The 14,506-nt window shown below is 48.3% G+C and overlaps 1 protein-coding gene across 2 annotated transcripts in view; it reads right to left on the bottom strand.

Annotated features, from left to right (window-relative positions):
* Nucleotides 1-2,619: 2,619 nt before the first annotated feature.
* Nucleotides 2,620-14,506, bottom strand: part of Cacna1f (calcium voltage-gated channel subunit alpha1 F) — a 27,700-nt gene continuing 15,813 nt past the window's right edge. For both annotated transcript variants that reach the window (XM_015506452.2, XM_015506453.2), the window contains exons 27-48: nucleotides 13,797-13,943; nucleotides 12,572-12,773; nucleotides 12,312-12,470; nucleotides 11,414-11,524; nucleotides 11,100-11,183; nucleotides 10,391-10,411; nucleotides 10,060-10,188; nucleotides 9,642-9,707; nucleotides 9,244-9,335; nucleotides 8,684-8,843; nucleotides 8,325-8,452; nucleotides 7,948-8,044; nucleotides 7,662-7,764; nucleotides 7,153-7,254; nucleotides 6,821-6,951; nucleotides 6,460-6,597; nucleotides 5,819-5,988; nucleotides 4,274-4,381; nucleotides 4,027-4,154; nucleotides 3,825-3,937; nucleotides 3,146-3,343; nucleotides 2,620-2,924 (exon numbers count right to left, since the gene is read on the bottom strand). In XM_015506452.2, the coding sequence (XP_015361938.1) occupies nucleotides 2,694-2,924; nucleotides 3,146-3,343; nucleotides 3,825-3,937; nucleotides 4,027-4,154; nucleotides 4,274-4,381; nucleotides 5,819-5,988; nucleotides 6,460-6,597; nucleotides 6,821-6,951; nucleotides 7,153-7,254; nucleotides 7,662-7,764; nucleotides 7,948-8,044; nucleotides 8,325-8,452; nucleotides 8,684-8,843; nucleotides 9,244-9,335; nucleotides 9,642-9,707; nucleotides 10,060-10,188; nucleotides 10,391-10,411; nucleotides 11,100-11,183; nucleotides 11,414-11,524; nucleotides 12,312-12,470; nucleotides 12,572-12,773; nucleotides 13,797-13,943 (2,818 nt within the window). In that variant the 3' untranslated portion in view covers nucleotides 2,620-2,693. The remainder of the gene's footprint in view (nucleotides 2,925-3,145; nucleotides 3,344-3,824; nucleotides 3,938-4,026; nucleotides 4,155-4,273; nucleotides 4,382-5,818; nucleotides 5,989-6,459; nucleotides 6,598-6,820; nucleotides 6,952-7,152; nucleotides 7,255-7,661; nucleotides 7,765-7,947; nucleotides 8,045-8,324; nucleotides 8,453-8,683; nucleotides 8,844-9,243; nucleotides 9,336-9,641; nucleotides 9,708-10,059; nucleotides 10,189-10,390; nucleotides 10,412-11,099; nucleotides 11,184-11,413; nucleotides 11,525-12,311; nucleotides 12,471-12,571; nucleotides 12,774-13,796; nucleotides 13,944-14,506) is intronic.

Raw genomic sequence — 14,506 nt, 5'->3', positions numbered from 1 at the left:
GCGGGGGCGGTGCGCGATCATTGGAACAGCCCAGGCGGCGGCAGCCCCGCCCCTCGCATCCCCCTTCGCGCGCGCCTGCGCACAACAGGCCGTATCCCAGTCTCACCGGCCGCCATTCCAGCCTGGAGGCTGGAGACAGGAGAGCGTTTTGGGAACGTCTTTCTCTCTGAAAAGACAGCTAGAGGACTGGGGTGAGGAGGACCGCTCATTCCTACAGTATTATATTTTGCCAGGCCCTTTCCTGAGTTTGTTAAAATGTTCACTCATTTAATCCCTGGGTAGGAGGGACTATGAACCGTGTTTTTACAGAGGAGGAAAATGAGTCCCCAGAGAGGCTAAGTGACTTGCACAAGGTCACCCAGCTAGTAATTGGCAGTGCTCAGAGTCTCTGCAGTTTAAACATAGTTCAAGGTCCTGAGGGTTCTGAAAGTCTGAATTTTAAGTACATCCAAACAAACCTGCTCCTCCCTCCTGTCATCTCATTTTTCTCTTCCTCTTGGTCAAATCCTTGCCTACTCCAACTCTGCAGTTTAGTTCCTATTTATTCCTTATTATTCCTTCCTATTTATTATTTATTAAGCACTCTTAATTTGACCACCCTTCCATGCTACTAAAACTAGGCCTATCAAGGTCAATAGTGATTGCCATGTTGCAAAATCGAGTGGATGAAATAGAGTTGGGGCTTAAGATGTTCAACCTCACTCATGCTAAGAGGAGCGCACATAAAAATTACTAATACTAAATGCTAATAAAGCAGTACATCATTATACCTGATAACAGTGGCTGCCACCAGAGGAAAAAGAAACTTTTCAATTTATCCTCTTTGTAGCTTTTGAATTTTGAAACATCAAAATGTATTCTTTTTTAAAAAATATTTTTTTAGTTGTAGATGGACACAATAACTATTTATTTTGATGTGGTGCTGAGGATCGAACCTAGTGCCTCACATGCAAGGCACGTGCTCTACCACTGAGCCACAACCCCACCCCCTTATTTTTAAACACATAAATCATACAAATATGTAATGGATGCTTCCTAGTTGTTGGCTTATGAAGGGAAGCAGTGTACAGGAGGGGTGAAGAGCATGGGATTTGACATTCAGCTGCTTGAATTTGAATTTGAATCCCATCTCTAATATTTATTCCTCTTTGACCTTGGGCAAGGAAGAAGGTTTAAAATGATGTGTATAGGGTTGTTGTACTGATTAAACACAATATTCACTGTAATGCTCTTAGCACTGGGCACAAGAAATGGTTAATTTTATCTCTTTCACTTCTCTGGAATCCATTCACTTCTTGCTGTCTCCTCTGTCACCTTCCTTAGCTAAGGCGACCATCATTTCTGCCAATTTTAGCATCTCCAGTCTCTTTCCCCTCCCTTCTGTTTTCAGCACAGCCATCAGAGCATCTATTTAAAATGCAATGTTAACTATGTCACTACCCTACTCAAGTCCCTCCCATGGTTCCACATGCTCTAAATCTCATATCTTGGGTCCTAGCATTCAAGGCTCTACATGATGTGGCCTCAGGTGGTCTCTCCTACTTATCCCTTAGCAGTCTTCTTTCACTCTCTATGGACTGCCCAAGATTTGCTATCCCATCAGTCCAAACACTTCAAGCCTTTGTTTCAAGGCCTAGCATAACTCTCTGGAATCCCAGTCTCCAATTTTGGCTTCCTCCAAATTTCAGTCCTGATGTGATTGACACAAATGATGCAAATGAAAAACCACTGCTCTGAGAGTGAAGAGACCCTAAGTCAGACCCTCCCCAGTGGTGGCCCCCAACCTGTAGCATTGTCTTGTGTTTGAGCCAGTTCATAGTTCATAGTTCATAGTTCATAGTTCCCTGAGAGAAACCCAGAATGCCTGATAAGCTTTCCCTGGATGAATGACACCCCAAAGTTGGGGCAATGAGTACAGGTGGAACAAGAAGCAGAAAAAAAGGAGCTTGGGGATCTGTATGGGAAGAGAATGAGTGACTCTCATGTGATTTGAAGAAGGCCAGGGGGCTCCTGAGTGAGTTCTCTGGAGATGAGAGCCCCACCCCTTGCTGTCATCTATATCTTCTACCAATGAATTTAGGTCTTCTTCTCTTTCTTGGGCAGAAGGTGGGAGGCAGAAGACAGCATGATACCAATTTTAGCCTCTCTAGAATTTCTGATGCCATCAGAGGACCCCTCTGCCTAAGACACTCACATACCAGACCAGCTCCAACTTCCAGGCCTTACCAATGGCAGGACTCTCCTATGGCTTTCCTTATCCTTTCCTTCTTATCTGTGTGTCCTTCCTCAGTTTGACCTGACTGACCTCTTGAGAATCACTACCCCCCTAGCCAGGCACCAACCCTCACGTCCTCTCTCCCCTCCTTCCTCCATTTCTACCCAGTGCCCTCCTCCTCCCCTACCACCTCCACTCTGTCTCCAGCTTTTTTTGGCTGCTGTCTCTTCTTCCTCCTCCTCCCTCCTTCCCTGACGCTGAATAATCAGGCCTAGCTGTCCTGGTTTCTGGAAATACCCATGTGTGGGCAGTGGCTCAGGGCTGGAACCAGGGACGGATGGATGCATAGGGACCTCTGGGCAGCTTCAGGCCCCCAGAAAAAAATACACCAAAGTATAGCAGTGTGTGGTCCATGCCTGTCTCCCTCTGGGGAGGGGAGGGCAAGAGGTTTATTGAGCAGTGGGGGAGGGGTAAGTATTCAGAGGGCATGGACACAGGCCATCTCATCTCCCAGGTCCTCCTCATCAAAGCGGGAGAGGATGGACTCCTCATCACTATACAGTGAGCTGGTCCCCTGTGCCAACAGGTCACTAGCAGCACTGTCCATTTCATCCAGCGTCAGGCGACATGCATCTGCAATCTCCTTTTTGGCCAGGGCCACAAAGCGTGGGTCTCGGGCAAAGAGGCCCAGGCCTTCAGAGATGAGTACCTGAGGGCACATAGGTGGGATCAGTGTGACAGTGTATACAGAGGGGTCAGTGTGGATTATATGATGTGCCCATGAGGACATATAGGGAAGTCAGTGGGGGACAGTGGCTGTACATTATGAAGAACATGCACAGTGAAACCTGGGGACCCCTTCCCCCCCTCCTCCAGGTTCCGCCACCTCCCTTTCCCCAGGCATCTTGCCTATACCCCCTCTGTACTCACAGCCTCCACCAAACTGTCAGCACTGCCTCTCTTGCCATGGCTGGGGTCCGAGCGAGATCCAGGCACATGCAGACAGGTAAAGGTACGCAGTGGACCGCTGGATTTGCCGAGGTATCCCTCCCCTGCTGCACCCTCCTCTACCAACAGCAGTGGGGCATATAGGAGCCGACCCCTCTGAGGAGGGGTTGCCCAGGAACCCTGGACCAGAATAAATATCAGAGGTGCAGAGATTGATGGGTGACCATGAGGGTCTAGGACTCACTCCTGTGAATGCTGTCCTCCTCCCCCAATACACAACTGGAGTCAAAATGAATGGGTGTAAATTATTTATGTGTTTATTTGCAGTGCCATGGCAGGGGGACAGGGCCTTGAGCATGCTAGGCAAGTGTTCTACCATCGAGCCACATCTCCAGCCCCAGAATTGAGTTTATGTCAGAGCATAAGATCATCTCTGTCACTTACTAGCTATATGATCTTGGATGAATACATTCCTCTGGGCCTGTTTCCTTATCTGTAAACTGGGGGTGGTATTACACACCTCACAAGTTCAGTGAGAATTATGTGTATTCCTCCATGTATACCCTGTTGTTCAGAAAGTCCTGACATGCAGGGTATTTGATAAGTTCAGTCCAGGCTGCTCCCACTCTTGCAGACCCAGGACCCCCCTCCCTTGCCTCACCTGAGCCCTGCTGGGCCCTGAGTTTCTCCCCCGATGATAGGTGCCTGGGATGGGTAAGTCTTCACAACTGCCCTGGCGCTGCAGACACTGGATGGTGAAGGAGGGCTTCCGGCCTGGGGGTAAAGAACAATGGCATTATTTCCCTGGCTTGCTCTTCTGCTGGACCTTGGGGGGTGGCCCTAGAGTCCATTCCCACCGTTACCTGCAGGAGTGGGGGGCAGCAGACGTCTGCGTGGTGCATTGTGCCCATTTACATATCTCTGGGGTTGGTGAGGTGGCAAAAGGGCTGGGTGCGGGGGAGCCTCTCTCTGCTCATCCAGATAAGACAGCCTGTGCAGAAGGGGGAGATGGAGGTGAATCCATGTCTGGAACTTGGAGATGGAGTAACAACAGTCCTGCCCTCTCCCCCACAGTTCATGGGCTCATCCAATGTGACATGGCCAGTGTACCGGTCAGGGATTTCCTCTTCCTCAACTTGCTTGTTTTGCTCTTTAGTTTCCTTGGGCTGAGAACTTCCTTCTTCTGGGATGGTGAACATGAAAACCCCAGAGCTTCTCCTGGGAAAAATGAGGCATATTTGGTAGATCAGATACTCCCAAATATGTGGCCCTGAGTCCTTGGTTACTATTATACCATGCCCCATCTTCTATACAAATACTGGGCTTAACACTTAAATGAAAATTCATATAACATAAAATTAACTATTATTATTATTCTAAGGATAGAATCCAGCATTTTGTACATGCTAGACAAATGCTCTACAACTGAGAACTGAGTGCTTTACCCCCAGCCCTTTTTATTTTATGTTATGTTATGTTATTTATTTATTTATTTTTGATACCTAGGATTGAACCCAGGGTTGCTTAACCACTGAGCCACATCCACAGCTCTTTTTACTTTTTGAGACAGGGTCTCACTAAATTGCTTAGGGCCTAAGTTGCTGAGTCTGGCTTGGAACTTGTGATCTTCCTGCCTTACCTTTCTAGGCTGCTGGGATTACAGGCATGCACCACTGCATTGGTCTCTGTTATTCATTTTAACATGAAAACAGGTTTACTTTTTAAAAAAATATATTTATTTTTTAGTTTTAGGTGGACAAAATATCTTTATTGTATTTTTCTGTGGTGCTGAGGATGGAACTCAGTGCCTCATACATGCTAGCCAAGCGCTCTACCACTGAGCCACAATGCCAGCCCCCAGGCTTACGTTTTAATACATATTTGTCTCATTAGAAGGATTCCCAATTTTTTTTTAAATCAAAGTTGGTCTCTTGAAGAGATAAGTTCAACACAGGAGCCAGGATTATGTTGGGGGAAGTAAAAACTGGGCACTTGACATGTATGACTTCATTTCATCCTTTCATTACCCCTATGGAGTAGATGCTGTTATCATCACCATTTTGGAATTGAGGAATTGAGGATCCAAAATGAAATGATTAGGGGCTAGGGTTGTAGCCCAGTGGCAGAGCACTTGCCTAGCACATGTAAGGCACTGGGTTTGATCCTCAGAACCACATAAAAGAAATAAATACAACACAGTTTTTTTTTTAATGAAATGATTAGCCCAAGGTGTCACTTAACAAGTGACAGAGTTAGGATTTGAACTAAAACCTATTTAGTTCCGCATCAAGTGATTTTTGCATTAAACCTTTACACTGCCTTTCTCTTTTTTTGAGGGGGGTACCAGGGATTGAACTCAGGGGCACTCGACCACTGAGCCACATCCCCGGCCCTATTTTGTATTTTATTTAGACACAGGGTCTCACTTGCTTAGTACTTCACTTTTGCTAAGGCTGGATTTGAACTCATAATCCTCCTGCCTTAGCCCCCAGAGCTGCTGGGTGCCTTTCTCATATGACTCTCTTGTTATTCCCTCTTCCCACGTGAGCCCTTGAAACATCTCCACCCTCTCCAGATTTCTACTCAAAGGTCTCTGGGTCCTCATGCTGCGCCCCTGCCTTCCTTCACCATTTTCTCCCAGACACTTGACCTTACCTTTGGTTGTGGGATCCAGCTGGGTTCACACTGGGCTGTCTGGAATTGGAAGCCCTCCCATCATCATCACTGGGCCCAAGGGAAAGTGAATCTGGGTTTTTGCTTCCAACAGGCAGAGACACGGAAATTCTGGAATTCCTACGAGATGGGGGCTGGGACTCCATGGGGGCCTGTGGAGAGTCACAGGACTAAATGTTGCATCAACGTTATAGCTAAATCAGTTGGTCATATAGTGTGTATCCCTCACTGGTTCATAGGCTTCCCAGGGGCCAAATCTGGGTCCTGCCCTCCAACAGCCAATGGTTGGTACTGAATAAATATTTTTCCATCATGGAGGGGGCTCCTTTGGAGGGCTTTTTCCTAGAGAAGTGTCAAAGGCAATCAGGGGATTGGGGGAATATTATATGATCAAGAATTCCTGGGGGATGAAAATTAAAGGGAGATCAGTAGAGGAAAGGGACCAGGGGGAGGGAGACAGCTAGGGAGGGGGAAATGCTGGTGAGCGGTATTGGTCAAATTATAATGTTATATTGTATGCATGTTCGAACATGTAACAGCAAATCCCATCATTATGTACAAAGTATAATGCACCAATAAAAAATATGGGAAAAATTCCTGGGGGAATGAAAAGCAGTTCTTACTTTGTATGTTTCTGGGTCCTTTTCAGCTTCTTCCTCTCCTTCCTGCCCCTCTTCCTCCTCCTCCCCTTCCTCATCTGTGTCACATGTGAGGGCCTGCCGGATCTCAGGACCCAAGTCCTGTAGGCTCCTCAGACCAGCCTATGGGGGTAGAAAAATAGGGCAGTGGGAAGCTCAGGTTCTAAACTTCCCCTCCACAAGCCTGCTTCCCATGGAGGAGTGAGTGTGTGAGTAGGAGCTCTCAGTCATCCTTGACCCTCTGTGGGGACCAGTGCCTCAGTTTCCACATCTGTGACATGGGTTTCATGAGAACAAGAGGGAGGTGAGCCTCAGCCTCAGCCACAGCAGACCCTGCCCTGAAGACCTGAAGGACAGAGGAGGTGCTGGAGGGGGCCTCAGTTCCTAATAGCCCCTTTTCTTTCCTCCTCCGGAATTTGCGGAAATAATCTTGGATCAGGAATGTGGCATAGAATTTGCCCACGGTGACTTCCTCCTCTGGAGACAAGGAAGAAAGGATAAAGTTACACAGGGTTGTCTCTCCCACCACTGCCTCCCCAATTCTTATCCACCAGCAAGGACCCCCACTTATCACAGGCCAGTGCTGGTTTTAAGGTAGAAAGCAATCACTGGACACTTAAGCAATCCTCTGATGATTCAGTTGTCTGGGTTCAAGGAACTGGAGTGGGGACAGCTCACCATCTGGAGGGGGAATGATTTCATCCAGTAGCTTCTGCTTTATCCGCTTCCAGATCTTTTTGATGACCATCCGCAGCTCCTGGTTGGCTTGCTCCAAGTTCCCTGCATTGGAGGAAGATGTGGGGCAGAGTAAATGGGAAGAGCTGCTCAGCACTGTTGGTGGGGGGCATCAGAAACTACTTTTTTTGCAGTACTGGGACTCAAACCCAGGAGTGTTCTACCTCTGGAGCTATATCCCAAGAGCTTTTGTAAAATTTTATTTTGAGACAGGGTCTTGCTAAGTTGTACTGGCTGGCCTTGAATTTGCAGCCCTCCTGTCTCAGCCTCTCGAGTAGCTCCAGAAGCCTTGACTATAGCTGTGTGCTGGCCCCATTGTATGGGATGGACTAGGCCTGGAGATGCCAGAGCCACCCATTTTGAGGTTTGAAGTGGGGTTCATCACTCTATGAGTTTGGTCCCTGCACCCTCCCCAAGGACTCTCTCACTCCTGCCTCTGACCTCTCACACACCTTCTGTCTTGATCTTCAGGGATGTCCGCACCAGGGCAAAGAGTGTGGCATTGAATGTCACTGTCCCATCTGAATTGAGGGGCACGTTCATTGCCACAAGTCTCTGCAAACATCAGAGATATAGAACCCACTCTGAGAAAATGCCAGGTATCCAGGCATGAATCTCTGGGGCTGAAACATTTGAGAATGTGACCAAACACATGTCCCCACCCAAGGCAGGTCCCTATCCCCACATGTGATGGACAGCCCTCCCAGAGGCCATGAGAGGGTGGGTAGGTGCACAGACCTTGCAGGCCACACGATGTGGGCACAGCTTCCCAAATCCTAGTGGGGGCTGGATGCGTCTCAGCAGGGCAACCACATCCAGGTGCTTGATGCGGCCCCTAGGACAGTTGTGGAGGTTCCCCTGGGTTGGTGATACCCTCTCTAGCTCTTCGTCAAGACCCCACTGGCTCATCACTACATCCCCCTACCAACACCTCGAGGTTTTCTAGGGAAGAACTGGGGGTCAGTTGGAGAGGGCAAAGGACAGGGGCAGTAGATCACTCAGGGCATCTATTGACTAGGTAATGGGATGCATTGGTCAAAGGTTCTGGGACTATGGGACCATTGAGGGGAGTGCACTGTCCCCTAGGATTTTGGGTAAAGGGTTAGAAGGCATACTTGGCCCCAGGGTCATATTCAGACCAGATCCTCTTGAATTCATCAAGATGATGAGGGCCCAGGATAGACCAATCTCTGGTTAGATAATCAAAGTTGTCCATAATCACAGCCACAAAGAGATTTATGATCTGTGGGCCATTGAGCAAAGAGGGTTAGGTGAAGGGCAGGTCAGGGCTGTGGGGGGATTGTGGGAGGCTAGGGTGATCTTATATTGTCACTGGGTCACAAGTCCCCAAGGCTGAACTTACTGTCAGGCCAGCCCTCTCAAGATCTGAGTTGCCCACCTAATTTGGACATCTCTGGGCCCTTAGGGCCAGCCCCCAAGGCAGTGCTGGTGATTTCAGGGAAATGGTTCTCACCAGGAAGGCACAGAGCATGAAGAAGCTGATAAAATAGGCTATGGCAAAATTGCTACCACAGGTAAACTCCTCGCCAGGGCCATAGTCAGACTCAGGGTCACACCGACTTCCAGGAAGGCTGGCAAGCATTATTTCCTGCCATGCCTCACCAGTGGCACACCTGAGGGGTCACACAGGGATGGAATCCTGAGAAGAGGCCATGAAATTGTGGCAAGTAGCATTGTGGGAAATTAGGGAGCAGGGAGATGACCCACTCCTCGCCAGGGGCTGCATCTGGCAGACAGCATTTCATTGTTTTAGTGGCCAGCAAGGCCATGTTGATGACAGTCATTTTTGCATCTTACAGTTGAGGGCACTGTAGACTAAGAAGGAGGTGTATCTTATTACTAGAAAAAGAATGGCTGCGACTAGAATATTCTAATAGACTCTTCAGATCATGTCCAGAAAACATCTCAGGCTACATGGTGTCTCATGCTGCCCTAGTATTTCCATAGCACAGGAAGTCTGAGGACCACAGAGGATGTGGGGACCAAGATGGCAGGGAAGTGGGAAGATGTCACCTGAACAGAAGCAGCACAGCCTGTGGAAATGTCTGGAAGTTGTTGTTTCGGTTGATTTGCGTGCCATCCTGAAGAGCCACCTTGCCAAACATCTGTGGGCACACAGGGGCCATGTTAGGGGGATAAGCCCATGTCCTCACACGTTCCCACCCAGTTCAGACCTTCCAATACCCAAATTATTCTCATAATCCTGACAAGCAAGCACTGTTGACCCCATTTCACAGATGTGTAGACTGACCTAGGGTCTGTTGATCTCATTTCACAGATGTGTAGACTGACCCAGGGTGATCTAGTTTTTCTATCTTTCCACCCCCACCCCACTATGGGGCTATTCCTACCCAATTGTCCCCCTTCTGCAGAGAGGTGCCAAAGGGATGCTCCCTAGGGTCCCCACATACCTGCATGCCAATGACTGCATAGATGAAGAATATCATTGCTATGAGAAGAGCCACATAGGGCAAGGCCTATGGGGATGGGGGAATAGATGCTTAGGTCCAGACAGAGAGCTATAAACTCCAGAATGCACTCCCTGCCCCCAGCCATGTTTCCTGGGAGATGTAGTCCATCCTCAAAATGCTCAGGACTACCAGAGTTAGTATGGACATAGGATTAAATAGAGTAGGGTAAGGTCAGTGAGGCCAGGGGCATGTTGGGTATTGAGAGCACAGCTGGAGAACGCTAGAAAGCTGGGAACAGTTAAGTTGGAAGTGAGTATGGCAATTTTGGAGAGCTGGAGTTCTAAGGGTAATAAAGGGGCAGTCTGAGAGGAAAGGGGTTGGGTCGAGGCGTGGTTAAAGGGGTGGGACTGGGGATTACCTGGAAGGATTTGATGAATGTCCAGAGCAATGTGCGGATCCCTTCACCCTTACTGAGGAGCTTGACCAGCCGCATGACTCGGAAGAGGCGAAAGAAGGTGATCGAGATGCGAGAGCTGTCTTCAGAGCTCTGGGGATGGGGATGCCCAGTTTATACCAGCCCTAGCCACTTCCCTGTCTCATGTCTTCATCCTCCCAGCCCCCAAACCCTCAGAAACTAGGCCCCAGAGTGGTCAGAGTTAGGGTTAGGGCTAGGGTTTCTAAGGACTCTTGGGAAAATAGGGAGGGAGAGGGTAGAAAAGGAGAGTGTCCCTGTGGTGGTGGGGGGTTACCTCACCAAGATGGCCACCATTCTGGAGGAAGATATGGCCAAAACAGAGATAATAGAGATGATGAGATCATTGACCCCAAATGGACGAGGAGGAGAGGAGAGACATTGGAGCCAATGGAGGACATGATGGAATCAGTATTTTATGGAGATGATGGAGATGAGGACCAATGGATGACCCATTGAAGAAGCCAGTGATGGAAATGTGGAACCAGCCGCATCATCAGTTGAGGTGATGGAGTCATATAATTCCCGGTGGAGGAGATTATGGAGCCCATGTTGCAGTCATTGGTGATGACAGAGTCATGAATGAGCCAGTGATGGAGATGACAAAGTAGGTTGAGGAAATGGAGCCCACGGAGCCATCAGAATGGATGATGAAGCCAAAGCCAAAGTCAATGGGCATGATGGAGCCAATGGAGAGGAAGGTAGAGGCAAATAAAGAGGTGACGGAAATAACAGGAAAGGCATTTTAGGAGATAATAGAGCCAGTGGAGAGTTTGCAAAAAGGGTTAAGGGAGCATGTGGAGGGAGACTTTGGCTGAGTCCAACATGAACTCATTAAGAGAGAGAGCTAAATTCAGGAGTGCTGAATCCCCAGAGGTGGTGACAATGTAAGTGGGAGACACCTACCCATGTAAAGGAGGGCCCTGAGGTGGAGGTGGGGGAAGGTTTTGGGGGGAGAGTGGGTTCGTGCAAAGGCCAATCCTCACATTGACTTCAGTGACAGCGATGTCCACGACACTGCCCACCACAATAAGAGCATCAAATGTGTTCCAGGCGTCAGTAAAATAATGCTGTAGACAGGAGGAAACAATGTTCTGTCTCCTCTGAGCTAGCAGGGAAGGGTAGGGGGACACTGGGGAGGCAGGGCCTGGCTTGGGCCACAAGATGAGTCAACACCTGGATCCCTCTCACTACCTAGTCTATGACTCCCTACTTGCTTCCCCCCCCCCCCGAGCTCTGGAATGTGGTCCCTTCCCAAGAAATTCACCCACTTGGGGGTGGTTCTGGGGCTGAGGGGCACCTTTGGTTTGAAGGCGATGATTTTGAGCACCATCTCGATAGTGAAGAGTCCAGTGAACACCATGTTGAGGATATCCATCGCATAGTTGAAGGGAGCAGTCTGCTCATAGTGCTGGGGGAGAAAATCAGTGGGTGAAAGAGTCTAAGGCAAAGAATCCCCATTCCCAACCAAATTGTTCCTGATCTGGGCTAAAGAGAGTCTGGGGACATGGTAGCAATATGGGTTGGCCAAACCCCTTACACTGTCTGCTTCCTATTATGGATACTAGAAAGCCCAATCTTTGATTCCTAGCTTTTCTCGCAGATGGGCAAGGCCAGTTCTGCTGACACATAAACATAAATCTGCTGCTGGTTGAAAGCTTCTGTGAAAAATATCTTGCTCTCCATCAAAATGCTCAAATAAGGAGAGTCCTTTATCCTGCCTTGAATGTGGTTTTGATGTCTGGAGCTATGGCAGCTGTGTTGTGACCATGAAGCAACAACCACGAGAATGAAAGTCATTTGCCAGGAATGGTGAAGCAGAAAGACAGATGGGGTCTAGGACTGTGATCAACAATAAGCAAACAACTACCTCAATACTTCTCATAATGTGAGGTAATTACCATATTTCAGTGACTCTCTTTAGAATCTCTGAAACTGGTGTCATTTTATAACCAATGGCAACTTAAAATGGCCACGAATCATTGTTTTCACATTCATACAACTCTGAAATCAGAATACAATTTACAATTTTTGGCCTTAGATTAAAGAAATATGTCAAGTGTCTTGATAACTTGGGTCTCTGCCAGTTGGAGGATCTTTGTTATTTGTGGCCTAAAGTATTCCTAATGCTTCCCAGGGGATTGTGTGGAGAGGGTAGAAGCAGGTGCCTAGCATAGATCAGAATAGGGCATTCAGACCTGCATGGCTAGGGCAACTGTGTTGAGCAGGATGAGCAGGAACATGAGGTATTCAAAGGCAGCAGAGTTCACGGCAGCCCACACGCGATACTGATGTGGGTTCTTGGGGATGTATCTGCGGAGTGGCTGGGCCTTGAGGGCGTACTCCACACACTGGCGCTGCAAACCAATTTAGAGCACAAGTGAGCATGGGGGAGGAGTCCCAAGGCAAAGAGGGAGGGGTTCCTGGTCACCAGTAGGGGTCTGGGATCAGAAGTCACCTGATTCTTGTCCAGCTCACAGTTTTGATACTCCTGCTCGCCCTGGGCACGGAAGGTGATAATGACAAAGCCCACAAAGATGTTCATCATGAAGAACGCAATGATGATGATGTAGACAATGAAGAACACAGAGATCTCCACTCGGTAATTATAGATGGGGCCTCGGTTTTCTGCATGTGCATCGATGGCCTTATATAGCAGCCTGTGGGAACCAGAGGAGAGTAGAGGCAGGGGAAGGTGAGGAGGTATCCTAGACCCCTCAGACCTGATCCAAGATCACCTATCCCAGATACAAGTGAATCTCCTGTCTGGTAACCCCAAAGTCCCTGAATCCCCAACCTAATCCCTTGGGACCACTATACATTCTCAGAGATCCCCACCAGGACCTCAAAAGTTCTCAAATTCCTTATTCCACAGACCCCCATACAGCCCTTGGAAAAATTCCCATTCATCCTTTCAAAGACCTTCACCCCCCAAATTCCCATAGACCTCCAAATCCCCTTATCCAGCCACCTGAACACATCCATGCAGCTCACCAGAACTTCCCCCCAAAGCCCCTAAAGATCTTTAAATCCCCAATCCCATTATCAGGAATCCCCTTCCCCATTCCCCCTAGAAATCTCCAGTTAGTACACCCAAAGACCCGTGCAACTTCCCAGAAATCCCTGAATTCCCTGCTCCACCTCCTTGGTGACCTTCTTTTCAATCTCCCCAGACCTCTAGTAAGTTCCTACCAAGTCCCTTCTAGACTCCTACTTAGTCCATCAGAGATCTCTACACAGTTCCTGGAGACTCCTCACCCAAGTACCCAAAGAACTGGCAGCCAGCTTCTGGGAGACCCCCCCACCCCGAGTCCTTGGACACAACCACCAACCACCAGTCTTTAGAAAACCTTACCCAGATCTAGAAAAAAAAAAAAGACGACATAAAAATAGCAGAGAGAGCATTAGAGAAGAGGAAGATGATCAGGGAGCTAGGGGAGGAGAGGGTCAGGGAGGTTACAGGGGTGGAAAATGATAAAGGAATGTTATATGCATGTGCAAACATCCCCAAATAAAGCCCATTATTTGTTCTGTATAAATAATATGAATTTAAAAACCCTATCCAGTCTTGAGAGACTTTCATCACATCCCCAAGTTATTGCAACCATTTCTAGGAGATCCCCATCGAATCCCCCAGAAAACCCTGCCCAGTCCCAAGCCATCCCTAGGGCCCCGCCTCTCACGCAGGCCAGCCTTCAAAGGTGGAGACAGTGAACAGGGCCATCATGGCTGAGAGGACATTGTCAAAGTTGAAATCACTGTTGACCCAGAGCCGCTCCCGGACCAGGGGTCGTGACACATCTCCATCAGGATAGACCAGGAAGGTGCCCCTGTGGATGGATGTTGCAGACAGGCTAGGTGGGTGAGGAGGGTTGGAGATCTGTGGCAAAGGGTGTGGGGTCTCTAGAATGAAGGCAGCAGGCCATACTGGCAGAGTTTGACAGGCTGGGTTCAAATCCTATTCTTCCATTTCCTGGATAGGTGACTGGACATTGAACCTCTCTGTGCTTCTGTTTTCCCCATTTAAGGAATGAGGATAGTAACAGAACCCATTTCCTGGCTTGTCACAGGATTAAGCAAGTCAATAAATAAAATTCAGGGGGCTGGGGTTGTAGCCCAGTGGTAGAGCGCCTGCCTAGCATGTGTGAGACACTGGGTTTGATTCTCAGCACCACATATACATAGACTAAAAAAAGGTTCATCAACTACTAATAAAAATATTTTAAAAATAAAATAAAATTCAGGTCTGGCTATAGTTGGTGCTCTATCAATCCCACCATCACCAGCCAGGGAAAAGTAACACTAACGTGGTTGTCAATGCTGAGTTTTTAGTGTAGTAACTTTATACCATGGCACACTTTCTTTTTTTCCCTCCCCTCCCCTCCCCTCCCCT

The sequence above is a fragment of the Marmota marmota genome, unplaced genomic scaffold (assembly GCF_001458135.2).
Source record: "Marmota marmota marmota unplaced genomic scaffold, marMar, whole genome shotgun sequence".
NCBI classification, from domain to species: domain Eukaryota; kingdom Metazoa; phylum Chordata; class Mammalia; order Rodentia; family Sciuridae; genus Marmota; species Marmota marmota.
This window is presented reverse-complemented; position numbering and strand designations above follow the sequence as displayed.